We start from the raw sequence: 25,709 nt of genomic DNA, 5'->3' as shown, positions 1-25,709 counted from the left end.
GGGCTCATTAGTTAATTAAACAAACGTGTGGGTCACGTGTGGACGATCGAAGGTTACAGGCCCCTTTTGTTAATTTGCTGCCTTTGCTCGCTTGCACGCTTACACGCGGTTCATTTTTGGCAATGATTTCTAGCGCGAACGTATGCGTAAGCGTTTTCCCTGAAATTTGCTCGATGCTTCTTCTTTAAATAATAATTCGCGCGAAGAACTATTCCGAGAAGGTTAAGAACGAAAAATATAAAGAATCGTGGCAACGTGATTGATTTGGATGTTGAAGTTATTTAGTACTCGTACATTGTATAAGGATATTTTTATGATATTTTTAAAAAATGTTTTAAGAGCATTGCGATGCAAATATCGAAAGGGAATAATAAAAAAAAGTTCGTGTTAAAAAAGGAGATTCTTTTGGAAAGACGGATTCTTGAAGCACAAGTTACTGGTAAAATTTACGTTATTTTATAGAGAGAGATTTACTACAATACTTTCACTATCGGAAGTTAAAATACTTACGACAGAACACAAGAGTCAATTGGAATATTCATTTCCTCATAGTGTTGCGTTAAATTTTACAACGATAAAGCGAAATTTATGTTTGAGTCTTATGATTTGCTCTTGGAAAAAGCCTCTTCGTCTCTAGAAACGCAATTATCATTCTTCTCTTGGCACAACTCATTGTCGGTTTTCGCGGTGACGGAGCAATCATCGTCGATGACACCACGAATCAATCCATAGGCTGCGAATTGTCGCGATAATTGCAACACGAGGCGTATACGCGAACGGCACCGCTTTCATCGCGACGGTCGTTCGCCTCGTGCGACGTATCGGCTGCCAATTAAGCCCGATAGGAAATTGTTGTTGGTGTTTTGCAAAAAATATCGCCGTGTCAGCGTGTACTTTGTCACGCGTGACCGCCATGCGAAGAGCTTCTATTCGTTTACACGCGACAATAATTCCGACGGCTTCGTTTTCCTTTGTCATTTCTCTGCCATTTCTCATCAAACGCGTAGCGATAATAAAATTGAAAGTAAATAGAAACATTCGTTATGCTAGGAAAACGATTGGTTAAAGTAGCTAGAGTTTAACGCTGTTTTCTGCCGAGATTTGCAATTTTTGTCTGGTTAAGTACAGTTACTTTTTTTTTTTTATAAGATAGAGATTTTCAATAATCTACGATAACCTGCACTTTTGTACGTTCTATTCAAATACTCGGCAAAGATTTGACGGTAAAAAATATCCACAATTTTCCTAGCTCGTAGGGAAATCGTAAAAGAAAACCCACGTCGGTTCGCTTCAAGCGAACTTGGCTAACAGCGCGACGAAATCACCCGATAGCATTATCAAAACGTTAATTACTTGCGAGCCGTGGCTCGTTGCTGCTGCTATCTATGCAGAACGATCGACCTGTCCGAATTATCGCGTGGTTCGTCTGCGTTCCGTGCGCGGTTTCAATGGTAATAAGCTCGACGTTCGAAGAGCGAACGCCGTGCTATAGAAAAGCGATGAAATAGATGCGAAATAAATGACCGGTGCAAATTTCCCTCGATAGAAAGCTGGATGAACGTTGAAGCGTGACGATGTGAAATAATTAATCAACGAGAAAGAAGAAAAAAAGAAAAGAAGAGAGAAAAAGTGTCCCTTTGTTCGATTTTCAACGTCGAATTCGTCGCCTGAAGCACGCTCGACTCGGGCGCTCGATTATTCGCCCGGTATTGTTCGATTTGCGTCGCTCGAATCTCGATGAAAATACGTTTTAACGCATTTCGAGCGTTAAACGCACTCTCGGCCTCTTTCCGAGCGGTTTGCGCTTATAAATATCGCGAATTATTGAAATACACGAGAATCGACGATTGTTGCGAAGTTCGAGTTATAGTCGATCGCCGAACGATTGAAATTCTTTTATGTACGTATGTGTATGTGTTACGTAAAACATTCTGAAATTTCATTAGCAACTGTAATGAGACACGACTGTCACGATCGTATTGGTGCAATTAACACACGTAACATCGACGTGAAACTTCCAAATTGATAAAAAATTGTACACCTTGTCATAAAAATACGCAACACAGACGGAGTCGCAAAAAGCTTCGTAATTTTATCGCAATTCGTCACATATCGAATTTTTTCGCTCGATCTGCCAGTTGCAAGCGAATTAATCGTTCCCGAACCATGATGAGATAACACGGGAATACCGGTTTTCTCCGTACAATTGGTTAAATATGACGCAGCTGCGGCGTCAGATTCAGCGTCAATAAAAAGGTACGGCAAAGGTTATCCACGTTCTCATTAACACCCGTCGAATAGCGCTTAGGAATCGCAGTTCCATTTTCTTCCATCTATTTCTTTCTTTCGCCTCCCTCAGAAAGGTCAGTTGGAGCCCCATAGGTCGAAACGATCTGTTATATTTGCCGTCTTAGCTAATTAATTTATTAATTATCAACGTTTAATCGTTGATGCGTGCTATCTTTCTCTCTCTCTCTAACACTTTAGAAAAGATATTGCGTAGACGTAATAAAGAATAAAAAAGAAACAATATTTTTTAAGTAGGAAAACTTTCTGTTCGTTTCCGTCATTTGTACAAACTTCCTCGATGTCACTTGGTTCAGTATAATTCCTAATTAACGATGTACTGTATGTGAAAATTACAATTGAAACGATTCGAATTCCTTTTCATTGATGGAACACTGATTCACTTGATTTTCTTGAAATCGAAGCTATTAACGAAACGAAGTTCAAACAGATGAATCGCGCCAGCTTGAACTACTTAGATGCGAACGCAAAACTGAACGGCGGCGTATTCAGATAAGCGTAACAGATTTATAGAAAGTATTGCGGTATCGTTCGATAAAATTAACGAGTCTCTCGCGGGTGGATCAAGGGGTCAGACACTGATTGTTAGCCGACGCCACTATGGAAAATGCGATTTTCGTCGATGAAAGATAGCCACAAAGAAAGTTGCGAGGAAATATTAGTCGTCAGAGGAGACGTGCAAGTCGAATGATTTATGCGGTTCGATTAATCTGGGTTACGCGTTTATCGTTCGCTTTGCGTATTCGCATAATCGACAGGGGTGAACGAACCTCAGGCTCGATCGCAATCGTATTGCTCGTCCGTACGTTGTCGAGGAAAGAACGAAAAGTGCTGAAAGAACTAGGTTGGTCAAAGTATGATAAGAGTATCGATGAATTTACTGTGATAACTCGACTGTCGATATTTATGCAATTTTATATTTTTACAAACTCGACTGAAGAAATGGAACCCAAGTATACACTAAATATCACAATAAATATTTTATTTTCAATATTTTCTATCTTTACGCATATCATGCGCTTTCTGTAGATTCGTTTAACTCTTCGATATTCAAAAAATCCGTGTATCTCTACGGTCTAACTAATAGAATTATTCTAAGAATTTGCGATCCAGGAGAATTTAATTGTTCGATATCGGTTTGCGAGCAGCTCTATAAAGTAGTAAGTGTTCGAGTAAATAATAGGAAGATACCAGAATCAACAATGACTATGATTTTGTTACAGGGACGAGAAAGTCGGCATTGTTTAATATTTTCGTAGCGATTGAAATATATTTGCAGAATCTTTAATTACACGTATTCCCTAAACATTTAAATCGTTAAATTCGTAACTTATTCGAAGTATATCAGATTTACAAATTAATTGAAAATATAATACGTCTGTACGAAACGTCTCGCACGGTAGCTAGGCAGTTTCGTCGAAGAAAACCACGCGGAACAGACGAATGTTACGTAAAGCGCATAGAAAATGTCGATACCGCTGTTCGAGGCTCGTTCGAACGAGAAAGGGAAGAAGAAGCTCTGACACGGTCGCAAGACGGCGATAACCGTATCGAACCGCATTAATCACCGTCCACCCTTTGTTTCCTCCGTTGTTCCCGACGCGTTTGACACGCTCGAACTCGGTCCTGGCGACACGAATTACAACGCGAATTAGTTGTAAATCCAACGGACAAACGATCCACGCGAACGTTGCGTTGGATGGCGTCGATTGTAATTTATCAAATCGCCTGTTGGCGCCCACACTTCAATCAATACGAATCTTCTGCCCGGTCCGTGAACTCTCTCGTTCTCCGTGTCGGCTGTGTCTGCTTCTACATACGCGGCAACGAACGAAGCTCATCCATGCACACCGCCTGAAGAGCGCAATTTAATCGGCTTGAACGACGTTTCCCTATTTCCGAGTAATTCTCATCGTATAATCGTCTGATCATTGCGTTAAGAAAACTGGAACGATTAGATCTGACGATTCTCGAAGATCGACGGACACCGATTATCGATAATATTGATTGTGATATTAAAATAATATCGAAAGGCGAATGAACTTGTTATACAACCTAGTAGTACTGTCAGCGAAACTCTTGTTTGGTATAGAAACTTGTCGAGGCGTATTCTTGCGTTTGATGGAATTTGTCGGTTGCTGGAGAAGCGGCAGGGCGTGGGTGGAGTTTAAAGTAATTAGGAAATTGAGTTTCCGCGTGCTTATAGAGTATGGGTGCGAATATTAAAGGAACAGAAGTACTTAATGCAGAAAGTTTTTGTTAATTAGGAAAGCAGAAGTAGACATTCCGGTTATGGCACCAAAGGGTGTTTGTTTCGAGATAGGTTTGACTTTAAAAGCACTTTCCATTGGAGAAGGTAGTTGAGAATTTATAAATGCAGTACGTTTGCTTGTAATTTTCGAAGGAAATATATGGGTATGTTCACTTCCTCCTTTAAACATAAATACAGTGAAAATATCGATTTTATTCGATCAGATCGCAGTTGAGATTACAACTATAAATTGATCCGCTTAATAAAGTGGTTATCGTACAACAGCTTTCACGGGCTGTTACATTTTATGCCGTGCTATAAAACGTATTAGCACTTTCACGTTCGCTGATTCTTAGTTACATTTGATCAACGCATACAATACGAATCACGACTCATTGAAACGCAGAGAATATTAAATCAAAAGACTGTAATCCTTAAACGAAAGATTGACATCGCTTAAGTAACGATCCGAAGAACCAGATTCGGCACGGCGATATTAAATTCGATTCGAAAGAATCGGAACGTGCGACCATTTTTAATTCTTAATCTCTGTTTCAAAATTCGCTAATTCATCATTTATACCACGCTCCTCCTCTTTTCTCTTTCCTCCTTGGTGCTTTCGTTCAAGCCAATGATCGCGTGAAATAATTTTTAACGCTAATAGGCAGCCTAATGGACGTTTGCGTAATTCTCTGTGCACGTCCAACCCTCTTTACCGCGGCGGAGACATACCACGTACGAGCTGCGGGGCTACACCTACACGCAAGCGTGGAGCGCGTCCGCGCGGAAAACTCTCGAGGCAAGAGGCAAGTGTGTTCACCTTAAGGCCTTTAGTCGAGCGCCGTCGCACGCGCCGTAAACATCATGCGTTTGTGTCGCGAACCTCGCGCTCTGTTGCCCCTTCCGTACCTCGATTATCTCGCGTAATCCTCTCGGTATCGATCGTTGATACACTTGGACGCGAAGCTTCGTCGATTTCTAATCTTCGCGTTTAATCCCGCCCGATAATAAATCACGTTTTTACCTAGTTAATCGAATTAACAGCGCGTTCTGTCGTTCGACAAAAGTTTTCTTTCGCGAGTTTATATCGAGTACTTGATAAATCGATCGATTTGTGAACCATAAGATACTACAAAGATCGCTGGCTGTTTATAAACAACGATCAGTAACCTGGAGTGTTGACAACATTACGACCCTGTACATACGTAGTACGAGAAATTTGTTGCTTGTTTTGCGCCATGGATTTCATGGATCTTAGCCGCTGATCGACTTTGACAAGAGGATATCGTTCCTTGTCGATGAAAACATGCTCGCGAATTTCGGAAGCAACGAGAGTATACTGGGTTATCTGGCCAGCAAAGGTACGTTGGCTCACGTTGCGTCCAATCAAGGATCTTTAGATTAGAGATGATCGCTCGCAGACGAACGCTGAAATTACACACTTGGCTTTGTCCGCGTGATAATACGCGAGAAAGCAGATAGAAAGTAGGTTTGCCGGTGCTTCAGGGACGAATTCTATTTGAATTTCGAGATCGCTTTCATTGTGATAAGGATACACTTTTCGATGTTTGTTTCAGGCCATTTTGTCGATCGCTTTCAACGAGTCGCTGGCTTTAGTAGCTGGGTCTTTCCTCGAGATAGATATCGCGATATTTTGTAGAATTGTTATGCATGCCAATTGTTACGATCGTTTCATTTGTTTCAGCTTTGAAACGGAAGATCCTAATCACGATCAAAAAGACATGTTTTTCAAGATATTGTAATCTATGTTTCAAGCGTATCGATCCAATCGTTTTACAAATGTTTAACGTGTTATTTAACTCGAGCGAAGTAAGTAAATTTGTTCATTTGCAAAGGAAGGTAAACGCAGTTCTCTACCATAAACGAAAACCAGCAAGAATCGTCTGTTATTCAGGTGCACAGAAAGTGTGCACAGACTGCAAAGTCAGCTCGGTGCGTTCACACGTTGAATGGATGACGCGTTTCGCCCCCGGACTCCCTAAAAATTTTATAGTTTCCTCGTCCCTGTACGAGGAGAGAGGCTATGAGAGATACGTGATACGTGTCGTATCGTCGAGGAGGATCGCGCGCGAACGTGGTTGGGCATTAACGCGACTCGAAAACTCCACCGACTCACGTGCATCACCTCTGTGTCGACAGTGGATCCTTCTGGGAATACAAATTGGACGTTTCTCGTGTTCCATCGGACGCCATGAAACGGTGGTAGACGCGTGACTAACGGTAATCCATGGCATATTCGCGAGTTACGAGGCTCGCTCGTTTTCCCGGGTTATTTCATCGTTTGTAAACGTGGAAAGTGCTATCGCGAACCGTGCGCGCTCGTCACGGTTTCGTTTTCGTTCGAAACATGCCGTTGAATCGAGTTTGGTCGTGTTTCGGTCACCATTAGCCTTCGAATAGGTTAGCCTCTTTGTTATAGATTTTAGATTTAACGTTTCATCGTACGTGAATGAATCGATGATTCTATACAATTCTGTAATAAAAAAAAAGAATTTGTCTATTAGTTGTTTTTAGATACTGTTTACAAATTGTTTGCAAGGTAAAATTGCAATCACGAATAGTAAATACCGTCTGTTCTTTTTGCGCATAGTATTCATAAAGATCAATAATCATCGAAAGGAAAATTATGCACCCCCGTTTTGCTGATGGCTTCCAGGCACGCAATTTGATATATCATCGACTAAGATTTCGTATATTTAGCTTCACGAGTCTAAACTTACCAGTAACCTGACGATCAATGTGGTCTAACGTTTCTAAAAATATTTGCTTAATTCCATCAATTTAATATTTTGTTACTGTACACTCTGATCGAAGATTGAAGCAGATTTATTTTACACTTATGTGGGTTATTTATTCATTTAAAAGCGTTGCATTAAAATCATTGTACTCGTCTGTATAAAAAAAAATTTAATTGGTTCCATCGTAGAAATTTAGAACTTAATCCTCAAGGTTTATGAAACCTATTCGAAGAGATCGTAGTAGCGTTCCAGTCTTTCGTCATTTTTATTTGTAATATTTCTTTTTTAAGTTATATCTTATTTGAATAATTTCAAACTATATTAATATTCGATACACGTGCGTTCTCGATGACCATGAAACACGTAATAAAGCAGTGGGTAAAATTGCTGATTTATACGTAACAGCTTTCTTGTGTAAATGGATATGAAGAACAGTTTAACGACACTCATTTGTGGAAACATTAATGAGCATTCTTCGAGAAAAAATGTATACACATATCTGTTCTCATATATTTTCTTAAGTAGCGTTGTAAAACAAAATAAGATTAAGCATGAACGAAGGGAATTGTATATTAACAGAGCAACGAATAACATGATAATTATCAAAGTTTCAAAATGTATCGTACGACTTACTCGGCTCGATTTTCCTTCGTACAAGTTCCATTTCCACCTAGAACACTACTGAAACTTCTACCTTAGGGACAATTGTACTTTACTCGCTTTCAACGCTCGTTTAAACTAGTTCGAGGAGGATTACCAATGGAACGTTATCATAGATAACGTAAGAAGCTTTCTGCACACCATTTTCCACCGAGTTTCCCCCAGCTCGCATAAAGTACCTTCCGTGGAACTTCCGTTCCCATTGTTATCGTTCGTTGGTCAGAACCTGCCGTGCAGAAGCATTGGTTCTTGGCTGATCGACGATGTTAAGTCTGCCAACAATTGGACCTCATTGTTAAGCAGATGAGTATTCGGAAACTGTGAATGGTTAGTTTTCGGCTAACAATCGGTGATTAGCGACCCATCGTCTGAACTACAGCCAGCGCCAAAGATTTAACCTTCCAAGGTAGTTTTCCCTCTCATTAGGAGTTCTATCAAATGCACTGTGTAATGGGAAGGTTTTCGCGTCATTTGTTACGTCGTATTTTATATTCGTGTTATTTAATTCAAATGTATCAAACATTTGCACGATACTGTAGAAAAGAAGACACGAAAGAAGGGATTAAATATTATTTTTGTAATTATATTTGTATAGAATAAAATGAAGCAATATAGTCATTTCGGGTAGCTGGAAAATTATGAACAATTTAAAATAATCGCAATTTTTCTATAATTCACTTCCGACGAGATAACAAAAATTGCAGAATAAAAAGTATATTGTTTTGTAAAATGCATTGTACGTTTACGTGATGTAGAAGCACATCGGGTTCTTTTCACTACCAAGAAGTTGAACGTCAGCACGTTAGAAATTCGATGCGAGCCACGAATGAGAATCCGATTGATAAAGTTAGTCCGAGTTTCTTGGGTTTCCTATTCGTGGTAGCCGACGCGCAGATTCGCGTTCATTCGCGTAGCTCGACAATCCCGAACAAGATACCGTCACATTCCATATCGACTCTGTCATTCGTTCTGTCAACCTTTGATGGAGTTTCTGAATGCTGCTGATATGTATACTCTGTGTTCAGCAAATGGGTTTGCCTTTTGTTCGAAGAAAAAAAGCAAACGACCTGAGTGATCTAGATACTGTCTGTAAAATAATATCTTTAGATCGTAGCTAATGACTTGATTGCATGTATATAAAGTACAAGTAGTATAAGGTACGTATATATTAAAAACGTCTAAAAAGGAAATTAATATCTTCTGTATATATCTTCATACAAAACTCCTTACTCGTTTAAACAACTATTTAATGTTTGTTGCAATAGCATTGGGACATAAATTAATGGGAAAAATAGATCTCGCAATAATAGCAAGTAACAATGTCTATTGCCTGGCTTATTTATTTTTCTGCTCCATTAGCTCGACACCGTATGATCCGAATTAGAAGCGATCTTGACACTAATTCGCAAGTAACTGATCACCTCGATAATCCGTGTTCGTCGGATCTTTTACGCCGATATACGTAGCTTGTTTAAGATACAACGCGTATCGCGTATTCGTTTCAGGTAAAACGCTGGAAAGGGTTTCCAGTATTTAGAGTGCCTGCACACGTGCCCTTAGTTGCACTCGTGATGCTCGCAGTGGAATGTCTGTCGTCTTCGGACGATTCGCAAGAATTTCATTCTCAGTTGCTATTCGCTAATTGCGAGTCGTATTATGAAAGGAGAACACTCGACGAATGTGATCTTTTTCCATGGTGAAATAATCGTGGCAAATTTTTAAAACGTTTCTTTTGAATTTTTTGTTCCACAATTACACGCTTTGTTGTATATTAAATAGGATTGAATATAGATAAAAGAATGGATTTCAAATGGCAAATGAAAACGAAATAAGAAATTGAAAGTTATGTTTCGAAGAACCACTCTAGAAATGATAGACGATAAGGATTTTGTGGCTAGTTACGAATGTCGGTTGCATAATCCGTTTAAATAATTTCCATCGAGCAAAGAAATCGACTCTTGCCTTTACCGACTATGAGCTAATTTCGTTAATTATCTTAACGAAGTCGATATTATCACGCGCGGCTAACGATCCACGATAATTATCGCGCTATACGAAGGAGGATATTCGAGTCTCGAGGACTGTACCTTCTACGTTTCGTGTGCGATATTTCCTGGAGGATCGTTACAGCAAAAATCGTTGAAAAATAAACGACGAAGGAAGTACAAATGGCAATACGGAAACGTTCGCTAGCTGAGACGAACTTATTACCGTTGGAACTTATGACCGTCGCGTCGTATCGTAGAAATGTAAAGAACACGATACTCGATATTCTTTTCTCCGTTTCTTAGTAGAGGTACTGTTCAGTGTAACGAAGATTGAAATATATTAATCGACCGAAACGATTAAAAGTATTGGCCCACGAAACGAGACGAGAAGGTAATTAGATTTCTAATAGATAGAGCAAGAAAATTTAACGCGAAAAATCGATGATTAACGAAATAAGTATAGCCTAGTCGGAAATTTGATTTTTCGTAAATTTGATCGTATCTCGGTATCGTAATATTTTATCTCAAAGAATAATCAATTTTCTACTTATATACGCGAGGGAAATGTTAAAATACAACTTTCCCGAAACCACTAATTACAGCCTATAAAATACCAAAACACTCGCCTTAATGTTATTTTTCTCGATTGCCAGCAAATTGGTTAAAAAAGAAAAAAAGAAAAGAAATCATTTACTGACGCGCACGAACGGCGTGAACAAATTCCAAAAACAGGCATCGACCGGTTTACAGGCAAACGATCTACGGATGCAATTAAAACCGTTCGTTTCTTCGTCAGCCAAGGACTTTCGCCTCTGTGTTGCACGAGGTCAGGTACACGAGTCTCGCGGGTCCGAGGCCTCGTTTCACATTCGAGGAACACGAGCGAACGTGCGGTTACCAGATGACCGTACAATCGTGCGGGTAATTAGCGCGGAACTGGTTTCATCGTCGGATCGCTCATAATTCGTGTCCCGACCATTAGCAGTTTCCCTGCGATCGTAATCGTTGAACACGATCCTTCTTTTAGCGTACCAACGTGGGATATTCACTTTTACTCTCTTTATCTGCTATCTATCCTTTATTCTTCTTTGTCCTTTCCTTTTCTTTGCATCCGTTGCCCGGTTGCTTTGTTCTATATGGTTTTAAGTCGATCAATCGAGTTTATTTGTTGTTCCTTTGTCGCAGATTCTCAGGATGTCGATCTGGATGCTATCCTCGGAGAGCTGTGCGCTCTGGAGCGCCGCTGCGACGGCGACATCGCTTCTACACCTGCACCCGATTCGCAGAGACAGGGCCGACCTAACAGCACCAGAATCACTGCTGGGGACAATACCGATATCGGGAAAAATGAAGGAGGTTTGTTTATTAAGAATTTAATTTATCGGACGAGCTTTCTTCTTTGTCTTCCTTCTTTTAATGACTCGTGTATTTTCGACCAATCGCGGGAAGACGCAATCGCGAGGAGAGACGTCAACGGGAGTCGCAAATTCCCGTTGCGATTATAGTAATCGACACCACGAGTTGATCGATCCCCTGATTTCCGTTAAGATAATAGGGGTGATTCAGTTAATATAACACCTAAGTTACACCGTAGAGTAGATATAATTCCTAGATGAGACTTTGCCGCACGAAGGTAAGGAGGTAGATATGCACAGTAGAGCAAAGCTCTTGGAGTTGAACTTAGTACCTTAGTGGACGTAGCACTGGAGGATACTTAATAGAGGAAGTGAGTGTTCGTGCTTAGACTTAGACGTTAGGCGTTAGATTTGTACCTAGTTGTTGACTTTTCTAGCGGTGTAGAAGAGGTAGTTGACTTTTTTAGCGGTGTAGAAGAAGTAGTTGACTTTTTTTAGCGGTGTAGAAGAAGTAGTTGACTTTTCTAGCGATGTAGAAGAAATAATTGACTTTTCCAACGGTGTAGAAGAAGTAAAGTTGAGTGACGATGCTGTGTCGGAGGAAAGCTAGCGATAGGTGTTTCTAGAGCACGGGACCATCGGATTTGACATTTTTGGTCAGGAAAGTGAGGGCAGTATACATTGCTTCTGATTGGATAGACGAAGGTTGATGGACTAGGAAGGTCTTAGCCGCCCTCGATAGAAAGTTGCTAGTAGGAAGCATCGTACGTGAGAAAAACTAACTTTCCCTTGTCAAGCCGTGGTAGACCATAGTCTTTTAGAAATGATTCGGAAAAAAGATATTTGTTGGGTCTGAAGGACCTTAGCTGACAAATTACTAGGATTTATGATGGGTCCGTAAGACTATTGATGATACGCAGCAAGGATGAGCGGACATCTGGTTCCCGTCTGGTCCGCGGTGTATGGCCTGGTCTAGGTAGAAGGTCGCCCGATGTAACAACTCGAGTGTAATTATTGAATTATTTCGCGAAGATTCGTTGCTCGAAATAATAGATAGATCGATAGAGTAGCCTTCTTTTCTAACAAAAACGCAATGTGGAATAGAAATTTCGACTTTTTACATTCTTCGAGAAGATTCGAGAGTGATTAGATTATCTGGCTAAATAATTTTATCGATAAGTAGTAGCATTATTGACGATATGGTATTTCTGAATTTTTATGTGCTACGAGAAATATCCAAGATAAAATTGTTATCATATAGCGATATCAACTTTCTAGAATGAAGACATTTAAATAGAATTATTGAATCAGTAAAATTTACTTTCTATGGCTAGAGCCATTCAAACATTCCTATCCGACGTTATCTAATTTGCAGAACACTCAAGTATGGCTAGGTGAAACAGTTACTCGAAACTTGTAATTGCAAAGCTGTTTGCAGTTGTACCTCATGCATTGTTTAACAGCTGTCAAATATTTGTTCCAGCTATGCGCACCGATAGTCCTGACAATGACAGCGCGTTCTCGGACACGGTGTCGATGCTGTCCAGCGAGAGTTCCGCGAGCAGCAGCGGTTCCGGACACAAACCACCTCAGACCGCCATGCACACAGGTCCTCAGCAACAATCTCATCAACTCATGGGTGAGTTTCGATGCTTACTCCAATCTTTGAACCGCTAAAATCCAATGTTCTTCTCAGATAATAAATATTATCTAATAAATATTAAATAAATTATTTATGTATTAACACTGATGTATTATTTCTTTTTAAGACGCTGCAAGCCGAGTCAAGGCAGAAAAAATCCGCTTGGCGTTGGAAAAGATGCGCGAAGCCAGCGTTCAAAAGCTCTTCATCAAAGCGTTCACCTTGGACGGCAGTGGTAAAAGTTTGCTTGTAGACGAAGGAATGAGCGTAGCGCACGTGTGCAGGCTTCTAGCTGACAAAAATCACGTGCCAATGGATCCAAAGTGGACGGTGGTCGAGCATTTGCCTGATCTTTTCATGGGTAAAGATATCTTCATATCGTTTATTATTAAATAACGTAAAAAAAGTCGCAGACGTTTATATTGTAATTATGATTTCATTTTTCAGAGAGGGTATACGAAGATCACGAGTTGCTGGTAGAAAATCTTTTACTGTGGACCAGAGACTCGAAAAATAAGCTGCTTTTCGTCGAGAGGCCAGAGAAAACTCAATTGTTTCTTACTCCAGAGAAATTCCTTTTAGGTCCATCCGATAGGAGTAGCGGCGAATATGACGATCATTCGCGTAATATTCTTTTAGAAGAATTCTTTTCTAGCAGCAATGTTGGCGTACCAGAGGTAATTAGTCGTTAATATTGCACTCTCGATTTATTACATGCTAGTTTACGCTATCTTATCGGATCACTGTTTTTTTTTTTTATCAAAAATTATGAAAGAAGAAAGATAATGTCTTAATAGAATGAAGTCGTTCATCAAGATGAATGGCATAAAAAGTTGACTGTATTTATTTATACGTCTCATCAGCCTATATATAAAATATAAATAAAACCTTTTGTCGATTGTTAAATTTATTATTGTATTAATTATGCAGGTTGAAGGGCCATTGTATCTGAAATCTGACAGCAAAAAGGGATGGAAAAGGTACCACTTTATTCTACGAGCATCCGGCCTCTATTATTGGCCAAAGGAAAAAGCTCGCACCGCTCGTGACCTGATTTGTCTGGCTACTTTCGACGTGAATCAAATTTACTACGGCATTGGTTGGAAGAAGAAATACAAAGCCCCAACAGACTTCTGTTTCGCTGTCAAACATCCCAGATTGCAGCAGCCAAAATCGACAAAGTACATCAAATTCCTCTGCGCTGAGGATAATGCGTCGTTGGAACGATGGATGGTTGGAATCAGGGTGGCCAAATATGGAAGACAGTTGATGGAAAATTACAGAACCCTGGTTGATGAACTTGCCCAGGAGGATCTCGACATGCTGGCCCACGCAAGATCCTGTTCCGTTAGCTCGATCGCTGTACCGGCACAGAATCAAACTCAGTACAACACGACCAACGATAACGCTCGTCAGTTCACGGAGAATTCAAGGCACAACGCGGAAGTAGCTAATACTAGACAGTATGACAGCCAGAGACAAAGTTACAATTCTGAACAACGACAAAGTTATAATAACGATGGTAGACTGAGCAGAGCCAGCAGCTCGAGTTCCAGTGGATGCCTTTCTGATGGAGCACCCAGTAGTTGCGAGGTAATTAGACAGATTAACACATCCAAGATCGGTGATGTGGATGTTGAAAAATCGTAACTCTGCTCAATCTTGTCAAGATAGATCAGTCTCCATAGCGTTTAGCATTGGACGACAGCATATTTTTCCCTTATGTACTATTAAATGGTTACATTACAAGTATATTTTATTTTATATTGTAGGTAGCTTTCGAGTGTGGCGAGTTTCCAACAGGTACGATAAAAAGGAAGCCCTCGATGAATCCGAAATTGCCCTTAACATCGATCACGAGACAATTGAAGGAAGTAGGTGAAACAGTTCGCGATGAGCCGGATTCTTGTCCGAGTCCAACGAGCTCGGGTTCTGGAACATTGACCAGAAGGCATAGTCGAAGGAGAAGCGGCACTGATTCGGATGGATCTGGAACTTTGAAGAGACATCACCGATCTGGCAATGCGACTCCAGTAAGTCCTGTACCGCCTGGCACACCGGTTAGGGAACGAGCAAGTCCAATGGGATACAACAGATCAGAGAATCAGGAACCGAAGACACCAACGAGTCCGATACCATCGTGTATGGTGAGTATCAGACGTTTTCATACATCTCATTTTTAATTACCAAGTTGATGAAAGAAGATATTAGAATGATGTGCTGAGTACAAAAGATTGAAATTCACAAATATACCGTTTAACACTTTTAGAACAATCGTTAACGAAAAATGTCACTTTTGCAGATGGATTCGATTACTTCGTTACCACCACCACCATCACCCTCAAGAGTGGCGGAGGAAGGAGAATCCGACAATGAGCCACTTCCTCCACCTCCACCAGAAATGTTCCGATCGAATCTCTCCCTGGATTCTCTACCACCGCCTCCAGCACCTGGTGAACTGCCAATGTGCAACACTCCAGAGCTCACGGGTTCTTCGTTAAGTCTGGCATCTCTTCCGCCACCTCCAAGTCCTTTAGTCGGTGAAACAGGAACTATCCGACGCGCTAGGCCCAAACAATCCACACCTACAAACTCAGTAACTCCAGAGAGCACACCAACTCACACGTCATCTAGACCGTCGACCAATCAGCAGATGTATTCGAATCCAAGCAACTCGACGATACAGAATAACCAGAGCTATAGTTCAAATACACAAAACGCTCTTCACGCGAACAACGCGACAAATTCGGTACCCTCTCCGCATAGTTCCTATCCAGGGTCCAGCGCCAGCACACCAACGTACGTTCCAAGTTCGCCAAACTTTGCCTCGCCTCCCCCATTCGTTCCTCCGCCAGCTTATGGATCCCAGCAACAGCACGGCAACAGTTCAAGCCTGACGAGACAAAACTCAAAGGTAGAATCGATATACGGAACCCATCCGACGGTTCACCAACACAACACGGTTCAACCAATCAGGCCAAATCCGAACATGGACACTGTGCGACGAAGTGCCATGAAGCAAGGTTCCGGACATTACGCGGCTCCTCCTTATCTAGCAGAGTTGAAAGCTGCCTCCAGTCCCCAGCCTCAGCGTAGAGTAACTATTCAAGAACCACCAACGTCGCCCAAATCGAAGACGGGTACTGGCAAGAAGATCACGTTCAATCTTCCGCCTCAGCAGGAACCAGGGAGTCCAGCTTTGCCACAGAGAAAACCGATGCCACCGAGAAGGTCGGATAGCACGAGGCTCACATCTCCCAAGAAGCTTGCCGCATCTGATCAGGCACCTCCAGGTGATTTCTTAAAGGATCTTCAGAGAGTAATGAGGAAAAAGTGGCAGGTTGCGCAGAAATGTAAACTGGATTCGACCACCACTCCTCACGAAGTTCTTGGTTTTCGCGATCCACCGCCTGCTGTGGCTGATTACAGAGAGACCAACGTGTCGAACTGGGTTCAGGAACACTATGGAGCTGATAATTTATATGAGAATGTCTACGCGACGGATCCACACGCTCCAGTGGAGTACGCATCCAGTCCAGCCCGGCAATCAACTGTCAGGTTCGCAGATGAGAATCGCAGCATTAATATCGTGAACGCGATCGCCAGTAAAAGAAGGCCACCTCCGCCACCACCGAAAAGGGCAGAAACTACCCATCTGACCACCACCAGGGCGATGCACTGACAATAGCAGATACTTCAGCCCCATCCCGAAAGGCGATGGTTTTGCTGTTTGTGCAGCTGGTGGAAGGGCTAACAGAGGGCGAGTGTACGAGGTCCTAATAATCGAGTCTACACGTTGATCGTTCTCTGTGTCTATCGTATGCCTTCGAACGAGGCGACGAAGAGAAAAGCGGAAGATCGACGATTATCCTTGAAGAGAAGTTGAGCTTTATGTTGTTCGTCGTACGTCGCCAGTGTTTTGCATTGAATCACACGGCTTGCCTGGAAAATCCTTTGGTGTCTACCCAGAAATTCAAACAGCTGCGGCCCGTTTTCTAGGATAATCGATGTACAATCGTAGGGTCTCGAGGACAAACAGTCCGATCGATACTGCCAATCGAAACTGATCACGACGAACCGAGTTGACGGGTCACAGGCTCGAGCTCGGCCGGTCGAATATAGGAGAATTTTCTTTAGCAACAAGTTTTTTGGTATACCGCGAATCGGAGCTGCGGATTAACTTATCAACGAGTATCGATGTCAAACATCAATCTCAGCGCCGATATGTCGACGGCCGATCAAGTTTAGGGCGTAAAAGAAACAAATACTGCCGTATATATTGAGGATGTGATATAATAAGTCTTAAGCTGCTAATTTTCGTTGTCCCTTCGGGAGCTTGGGACGATTGTCGATTTCCAAGCGATTTCGATGTCAATTTTCATTTCGATACCGCCACCAACTTGCGATCTTTTCGGTTGGTGATGAACCGATTTAAAAATGATAAAAAAAAAAAAAATGAAAAAAAAAAAAAAAAGAAAGAAAGATGAGAAAATAAATGCACGAGAATCGCGATCGCATTTCTCTGTGCAAATTAAATAATCCAGAGTTCACTAGGCTTAGCTAAGTATCTCTGATATTCGCTGACGCGCGTTAAATAAGATGAAAGGACGGTTGTTTTTTACATTATTCCAAAGGACAACAATTGTATCGTGACGTGAATAAAATGAATATGAACGATGAATACAAACGAGATGGAGATTTTGTTACTTTGTGGAGGAGGAGATGTTCCTCGTACACATGAAATGAAAAAAACGAAAACAAGAGGAAAAAGACACCGTTCACAGAACCATACGCAAGACGAACACGTACTGCGTTTTTTTAAAAGCCTCGTACATAGGTGTGTATGTATATAAATGAAACACGTATGAGCGTTTATATCAATATATCGACTTTTTGATGCTGTATGTTTAGATGGTATCGTACGATATTGAAATATCCTCTGCGACGTGTACGCGATAACGCATAATCTATTTCGATGGACCTCGATCGTGAATTCTACGCGCGACGCTATTTGCTCTTCGTCGCCGAGGCTATTACACACACAATACACATACACACAAGAATACATCCAATTTTTACGACCAATGCGATTGTTACGCCGACTCTTTAACGTATCGCGCGACCTACAACTCGAGATCTTGTTCATGAAATTTTCATCTCTTCTTTCCGTTTTCATTACGCTGCCTCAACTTCCTACTAAATTATCGATGACATGGGAACGTGACTCGTTAAACGAGACTTCGAAGCGATTGAACAATTTCGTTTTCGATCGATCGCAGGAAATACGTGGACTTTGAAATTTATTCGTACCGAGCTTATTACGTTAATGTAATTTTACCTTTTACTGACTGTACACTGTTAATCCGTATTTCAACGAGTGAAATAAGAAATAAAATAAGGATTCGATATTGTCAATGTTATATGATTTGGTGCACGATCGAACAAGACTTCTTCTTTTACTTTTCTTTCTTTTTTTTTTTTTTTTAATCGACATAGGAAAACAATTTCTCATGGATTATATCGATTTGTACCAAATCAAGTATACTTACATACTTTTAAGAATCGCTGTTTTTTAACATATTGTCCGTTAATTACGTATACATTACGTGCATTAATATCGATTTAATTCACTCGAACTTTTCTAACGCTTCATAGCTCGGTTTCGCTATTCTCGCAAGTCCGCGATGTATCGACACGTTGAAAATTCATAAAGTCGATAGCGTCGAGTGATCAAGAACGATCTTGGAGAGTATCCATCAACTTTTCTACGCTACTTCACCCATATCTGTCTCAATCTTTCTAACGAATGAACTTAGGGCAACTACGCTCTACCGTACCGTTTTATACAACCATATCGATTAAGAGCAATACGAGAAGGGGCATTTTCTGCCATTAGAACTCGTGTGATCGCCAATGAAACTAGCAGCAACGGCCATCTAACAACCAAACTGTCTAATTTTTCATATCGGAGCTATCTAGCAAGGAGGGCTGTTAGATTTTTTGTTCAATTTTTCCAACGAGAACACGATTTTGTGCTCTTATCGAATCGTTCTAATTTGGACAAGAAAATTAAATAAAAAATGGAGTCTCGTCGAGTCGTGAGCTTTTTACGACGTCATATACCGGAAGAAGCGACGAAGATGCGATATTTTCTACTAGCCGATTTTGATAAAGAGCTAGGTGTCAAAGGGAGACTATTTTACGCGTATCCAGTGCCTCTCCTGGTGAGCATTTTTTCTAATTACCCAAACACCGACACACGAGACTCCTGCAACCGTTTCTTCAAAATAATTCATAAGGTATGAAAGAATAGGAGAGGGTTGATGTCGATTTAGAATGATAATCGTCTGCCGTGCCCGCGGTCCAATTAAAATGAACCAATAATAGTAATGGTAACGATATTGATAACAATATCCGTTTTTTTTTTTTTTTTTTTTTTTTTTTTGGACTAATCGTATTATCGATCTTAACAATATTGACTGTCGTATGTGTCTGTCTTTTACGATAGACTGGCGTTTCTACGATTATCCTGTGACCGGCTTTACCGCGTTCAGGATGGTCTGCTTGATCATTGACTAGTACCACGTGGAGCTCCTTTAACGCGGTTGCTCGAGATTGAAGAGGAAAAATATATGGATACGACTTAGAGAAGAATGTTAGGATGATAGATTTAAAGAAGAGAATTTTGATATCGTTTAATATTGTTTTATTTGCGATTGGAAACAGCGAAGGATTGTTTCCGGATGTAGCTTGTTTCGAATTAAAGGGAAAACTAGCTTTTCATTTTCAAGCTATCTTTTCGATCAAGCGTAAAAGATAAAAAGTAAATAAGCTTATAATTTTAAAAAGGAATATTTTATGTTTAAGATGAGAAACTGAAAATTGTTCTTCTCTTGTTCTTATTAGTTTTTGATATCTTAGAAGTGGAAAGTATAATATAGTTTTGAGTAAATGTCGGAGTAATTTCTATTAATATCGAACATCCTGTAACTGACACGATTTAAGCGATGTTTTTACACATATTTGTATTATTTTGTAAGGTTCGATTTATTTATTTTAATTTTGTACATAATTGTGATTCTAAAGTTAGTACAAATATTTAATAAAAGTATGTAGAAATGAATAGGATGTTTTAAGTTCATATCTTAATTTAATATATAGAGATTTGTTTTTCTTTTAGCGATATCTTCCTTTTAAGGTTAACCCTGATATTAAATAAAGAACAGTGGTTAACGTTTGGGTTACCGAAGGAAACTTATACGTTTGTTTAATTCGTGTCTATGTCTAACATCGATAAAATTATTCACAGAAATCGTAACACAAGAGGACGTAGAAAAATATGTAAAACAAAATATAATAGAAAAATAATTCCATTATTACAGTAACTAGACATTTAAATGTTTGTTCACCCTAATATAAGAAAAAAAAAGAAAGGAGAGCATAGAAAAATACCTAAAGTATTTTCATAAAATATAACGCACGATTAACTGTACTATCGCGACAACTAATAAAGCAATAAAACATTTTCTAATACTAAGAGAAAGAAAAGAAAAGAAACACTTTTTCATATGGAAGTTTTTCCACACATTTTACCAATATTAATTGCGTTTCTTGCTAGACGACACTTTACGAAGTTGCCTTTTCTTGAGCAACCCCGCAAAAAAAAAAACTCGCGCCACGTGGTTCCAGTTTCTCGGAAATTTTGTAAGAACGGCCGGCGCGAAGCGAACAACTCCTTTTTATACCCGTACAGTTTAAGAAAACATTAATCGTGCTAAACGACAAGAAAGAAAGAAATTCATAGAACGAGAGAGAGAGAGAGAGAGAGAGAGAGAGAGAAAGAGAGAGAAAGCATGTCGAAAAACAGCAGGTAGCTTTAGCGGTAGATTGCTTGATCGTTTCCGTAGCGCTGATGAACGCTGATTTGATTGAGTGCCGCACACTTTGGAGCGCCAGCAAGAACGATCACGACCAACGATATATGGACGATCGACGATTTATGTCATGTATCTATGTTCATTCTACGATTAAAATGATCGCTGATCTTCGAAAAAAATAATTTCACGTCAAAAAAAAAAAAGAAAAGAAAGAGATCATTCGTCGATGGAACACCGTGTCGATCGAGACTCGCGTTTATTGATCGAGTGGTTCGACTGGAAAATTGAATTCCCTTGCTTTTTAGTAAAAGGGTCGAGTGCAATTGGAGGCAATTTGTAAACGTCGTAAGATCGTGTATTGTACGATCGTGAATGAGAGAGGAAGACGAAATGGATAAACGTTAACGATGATTGTAAAGGAATCGATGGTGTGTTCTTGAAGACGACAAGATGAAAGGGAGAGAGAGAGAGAGGGGGAAAAAAGATAACACGTTTATCGTTGTGTATCTCGTACCTAACTACACTTTCTTTTCTTCTTTCTCTGATACCGAGTATACCCTGTGTTGTACGTACGTTTTTTGTAAATATTGTAACGAACAGACGAGGCAGAGCGCAGAAAGATGAGACAAAAATGAACGATCGTCGAAGGGGTTGTGAGAGACGCCCGCGACCGATTTTAATAATAATAAACGCACTATTTATGACGATGAGGAGAAGGTGATTTTTCGTTTTTGTCGCGCACTACACGCGTACACGCACGTACGAATCGTATGGAAGGGGTGAAGCTGAGCGAAATATAACGGGAGGGCGTGAAAAAAAGGAAGGGAAAAATATAGAATGGAAAAATCCAGTCTTGCGAACGGGGCTCCACTGCGTTTCGTTTGATTTATCCGGTTTCGACACACTGTTTTCGCAAATCTTATCGATTTACGTTTCTCTTACGCATACTTTTAGAAGTTAGACCCGTTTAATAGTTGTTTCTCGCTATTTTCTGTTTTTCTTTTTCTTTTCTTTCCGTTCTTTTTCTCTTTTAGACTATCGCGACGTTAAAAAAGAAAACAAAGAAAAAAATGCGACAATATCGATTAGTTTGAAAGGATGTATCTCGACGCCGATTGTTTTTTCGATATATTGACACCGAATGAAAATGACAAAAAAATGCAAGCAGCAGTTGAAATATTATAGGTATTATATTCATGTTTTTATGTAAATAAATTTTTGGTATATTTCAATGATCGTGGATTTGTTTCTTTCTTACCCCTTTATATAATCTAAATTGTCATTCACGACGTGTGGCTTAGATTAATCTACTTACATGCGTTAAATTTCACACTTTTTTTTTGTTGTTATTATTATCTATAAATATCAATCTTGTAATCTATTTAATACTCTTCTTAATTAATACATATATCACGAACGGTATCTTACTCAACGCAGATATGATTATCACTTTTTCAATAGGATTGAAATATTTTCTCGTAAACGAAGCAAAGGAAATTCCAAAGAAAGAAAAAACGAAGCATGTGGATAAATCAAGTCCGATATACTCTTGCGTATGTAGCGATTTTCATTCTCCATTTTCATCCTTAGAATACCTTCGGAAGAAGATCTCGGATCTTGGAGGTCGAAGACTTTCCATTCCAGCGAGCGCAAGTGATAAAACTGTGCTCGTTGCTGTTCATAAAGCGCTCCAATAAAAAAGCTTCGCTTTTTAATATTCCCGTGGTGCAGCAAAGGCCGTGTCGTGCAAGTACGCATAAACTGTTCGGCTATTGAATTTCCTTTGCATAAAGCCGGTGCTCGTATATGCTCGTATAACGTAATATCATCTCTGATATACGATAAAAAAATTAAACGTCCATTTTCGGTGTTTCGATGCTTCGTCGAGCGATTTTTCAATCTCGTCCCGTAAAACCAGTTTATCTTACAACGAAGTAAATTTCGTAAAAAAAGGAAGATTCCATCACCCGTGTAATCGAACGTGTCTATTAGGTTTGTGAAGATTATTAGTAAAGAGAGAGAGAGAGAGAGAGAGACTTTCTTATTTTTTTCTATTCTTCTATCCTTTCTGATGTTTCTTATCGATGTTCGCAGGACTGTAAACGATTTATTTTATATTTTTGTGCACTTTATAGTTTATAGAACTATAGTTTATAGAAATGCTTCAAGATCGATGAAGAAATAGAAAGCATTTGATCGACTAATATACGCGTGATATACGACGCGTGATAACGTAATTGTCATAATTTCAAGATCATGACAATCACAACGATGCGGATAAGTAAGTAATTTTCTTTTCGGTGGTACTGCTTTCGTAACCATGGCCCATACATTACCTTCACCTATGTTGTTTCATAACTCGAGAAGATTGACGTAAATATATGAAATTGCCGGCTGGCTGGCCGCCGCCCGTGGGCGCGGAGCACAATTTTATAGGTTCCTTTTACGACTTATGGGAGTCGTGTGTTCTACTTTGCGTTTACGTTATACGCGACCCTCGAGCGTTTACGTCCTCCTCCGTCAGGAATCCTACTCTTTTTCTTCTTCTTCTTTTCTTCTTCTCTATCAGAAGCCATCCGAAAATTCCTATCTTGCTTCCCTTTCGAATTCTTCGAGGGTATACTACTCCCCTTTAGATCTTTCTCTTACACGCACGAGAATATGAAACCGTCGCTGCCACAAAACTTTTACGCGTAACGCGTCCCGTTTCACGACTCAAATTGATGCACGTGCTTCGCCGCGAAATTCTGCTCCTCGGGGCTTCGAATGTTATCAAACTTTCGTTTTCAGGTTTTCCCTTTTCTTTAATTTATTAGTTTCCCTTCTGCGGACATAGGTTTGATCGAATTGCTCGGAACATCCGAGACATTTGTAAACGTAAAATTTGAAACTACGATGCTTCGGTTACAGAAGGGATCCCGATCGGAAATGATTAGATTCGAATAGACTGGAGTAGCTCTCGAGATACGTTATATCCGTTAATTGGCTACTGTCGATCATAATTTTAGTTTCTAAAGTCACCGCGCTTCGTCCGCTTATCCTTCCAATTGTCTTTTCTCCGTTAGCGTATTTAACGAAGCCGCGAGCGTGTCTAGACAGTGAGATTCGACAAGAATTCGAAAGAAGGTTCGAACACTCGAGGCACCTCGAGCGATATGGCACGAGATTTCGCAAAAACGTCGCTGTAGATTGAGTTCCACCTTAGGTAGTTCTTTTTTCATGGCTCGCCTCGTTTTTCTAATTCGCTAACGATTTCGCGGCCGTGGGCATCACGGGACGCTCGATTACGAGTTTAAGGTAGCCGACACTGGAACAGCGTCGGCGGCGGCGAGCTCGACTCCTCGTAAAATTATCCGTAATAAAATCGTGATTTACGCGCGTGTTCCTGGAAAGCAGACCGCTCGAAACGTTCCACTATCCTCTACTCCACGGTTGCCCACTTGTATCTGTTTTATCTGTCCGTTCGTTCCATGGTTCGGGATGGTTGTACGAGGTCGACGCAACTCCGCGAGAATCACCGCGTTCCTCTCCGTTCTCTTAAAACACTTTGACCTTTCCGTGCTTCGCGTTATTTTCCAGCATGCCGAAAGGTTCCATCGACAGAGATTCGAAACAGACTTTCTGCATCTTCTGCTTTACCACATATCTTCGCTAAAGAGATCTATCGTCGCGTCTTTTACATTTTTAACGCATTTTTATCGTTTCAACGGCCCACTCGCAAACGAAAGTTTTAGAAGAAACGTTCACGAAGAAAATCTTCCTTCGATTCATTTCTCATTCACGGCCAAAATTAGCCGGCCATAAAATTTCTAATAATCCTCCAATTGCCACCCGATCTACCCAGGTAATTTCCAGCAATTCAGCCTGAAACGGTGTCCCATTAAAGCAGGCCACAAGTATCGTGGAAATCTTGAATCCGCCGCGGGACACAGTATAAAAAAGCCACCGCAACGACTTCTTCGTTTCCAACCATTTTATTGACTTCACAGACGAGTTTGTCTATCCGACGGCCAGTCAATTAAGTTTGATCGTCGAAAGTTCCGTGGACCGGGGATCGGCATAAGCTCGCGCGTACGCAAACCCCGATATTCCTGGCGGGCCAATCGGACGTTGCGCGTTCGTGGGATCGGCATCGGTTTTACGATCGCTCGATGCCAGACGTTCCATCGAAATTAAGATTCAGAGGCAGAAACTTCGTAAGTACTAAAGGGATGTTCGAGACGGGTTATTTTATGCGTTTGCGCGCCCCGCGTTTTATGCGCACCTCGCGAATAATCGTCGAACGACACGTTTCTCTTCCGTAGACGGAAAATCTTTCGTGGAATTTTTTCATTTTATGGAATCGTTGAAATTTCTCAGGGTGTCTGTGAAGTTTCCCCGTATTTCGGTATTTGTCGCTTTGGAAATGAAATTACGAGTAAGACGAATTGGAAATCTTAAAATTCAAACTGCCACGATTTCTCCGCCAGTTGAACGAGGAACAAGGAGAAAAGAGCCAAGCAGAAGCTTCGTTTTCATGGCCGTGAGACTACCAACGGTTCACTGTACGCACACTGACCGACATTCCTGCGGTGCTTGGGAATGTGGACGCTCCACAACCGTGTCGCAAGATTAAAAATCGCTCGTGTGAATCATCCGCGAACGAGGCGCCATGCCTTCGAGGTGGGCATTGGCGAACGATGAGTCAAGGTTAGGTGGATGATTCAAGAGGAAGTTGAAGGGACAAGGAACTTTCTAAGAACGAAGCACGACTATTACGTTTGAAAACTGGTATTCTACAAATGCATGTAACATCAGGAGAGACGAGGACGTCGATCTATCGTTGAGAACCGAGGATATTCATTGCGGCTAGTTCGTTTCACCGTTTGCG

The 25,709-nt window shown here is 40.6% G+C and overlaps 1 protein-coding gene across 5 annotated transcripts in view; it reads left to right on the top strand.

Moving 5' to 3' along the window:
• Nucleotides 1-22,071, top strand: part of LOC126870974 (amyloid beta A4 precursor protein-binding family B member 1-interacting protein-like) — a 146,188-nt gene extending 124,117 nt beyond the window's left edge. For all 5 annotated transcript variants that reach the window (XM_050629240.1, XM_050629241.1, XM_050629242.1 and 2 more), the window contains 7 exons: nucleotides 11,151-11,321; nucleotides 12,804-12,959; nucleotides 13,090-13,323; nucleotides 13,410-13,639; nucleotides 13,893-14,555; nucleotides 14,735-15,109; nucleotides 15,265-22,071. In XM_050629240.1, coding sequence (XP_050485197.1) covers nucleotides 11,151-11,321; nucleotides 12,804-12,959; nucleotides 13,090-13,323; nucleotides 13,410-13,639; nucleotides 13,893-14,555; nucleotides 14,735-15,109; nucleotides 15,265-16,644 — 3,209 coding nt within the window. In that variant the 3' untranslated portion in view covers nucleotides 16,645-22,071. The remainder of the gene's footprint in view (nucleotides 1-11,150; nucleotides 11,322-12,803; nucleotides 12,960-13,089; nucleotides 13,324-13,409; nucleotides 13,640-13,892; nucleotides 14,556-14,734; nucleotides 15,110-15,264) is intronic.
• The last annotated feature ends 3,638 nt before the right edge of the window (nucleotides 22,072-25,709 follow it).

The sequence above is a fragment of the Bombus huntii genome, chromosome 11 (genome assembly GCF_024542735.1).
Source record: "Bombus huntii isolate Logan2020A chromosome 11, iyBomHunt1.1, whole genome shotgun sequence".
Lineage (NCBI taxonomy): Eukaryota > Metazoa > Arthropoda > Insecta > Hymenoptera > Apidae > Bombus > Bombus huntii.
The sequence above is the reverse complement of the archived record's forward strand: the minus strand, read 5'-3'. Positions and strand labels throughout refer to the sequence as shown.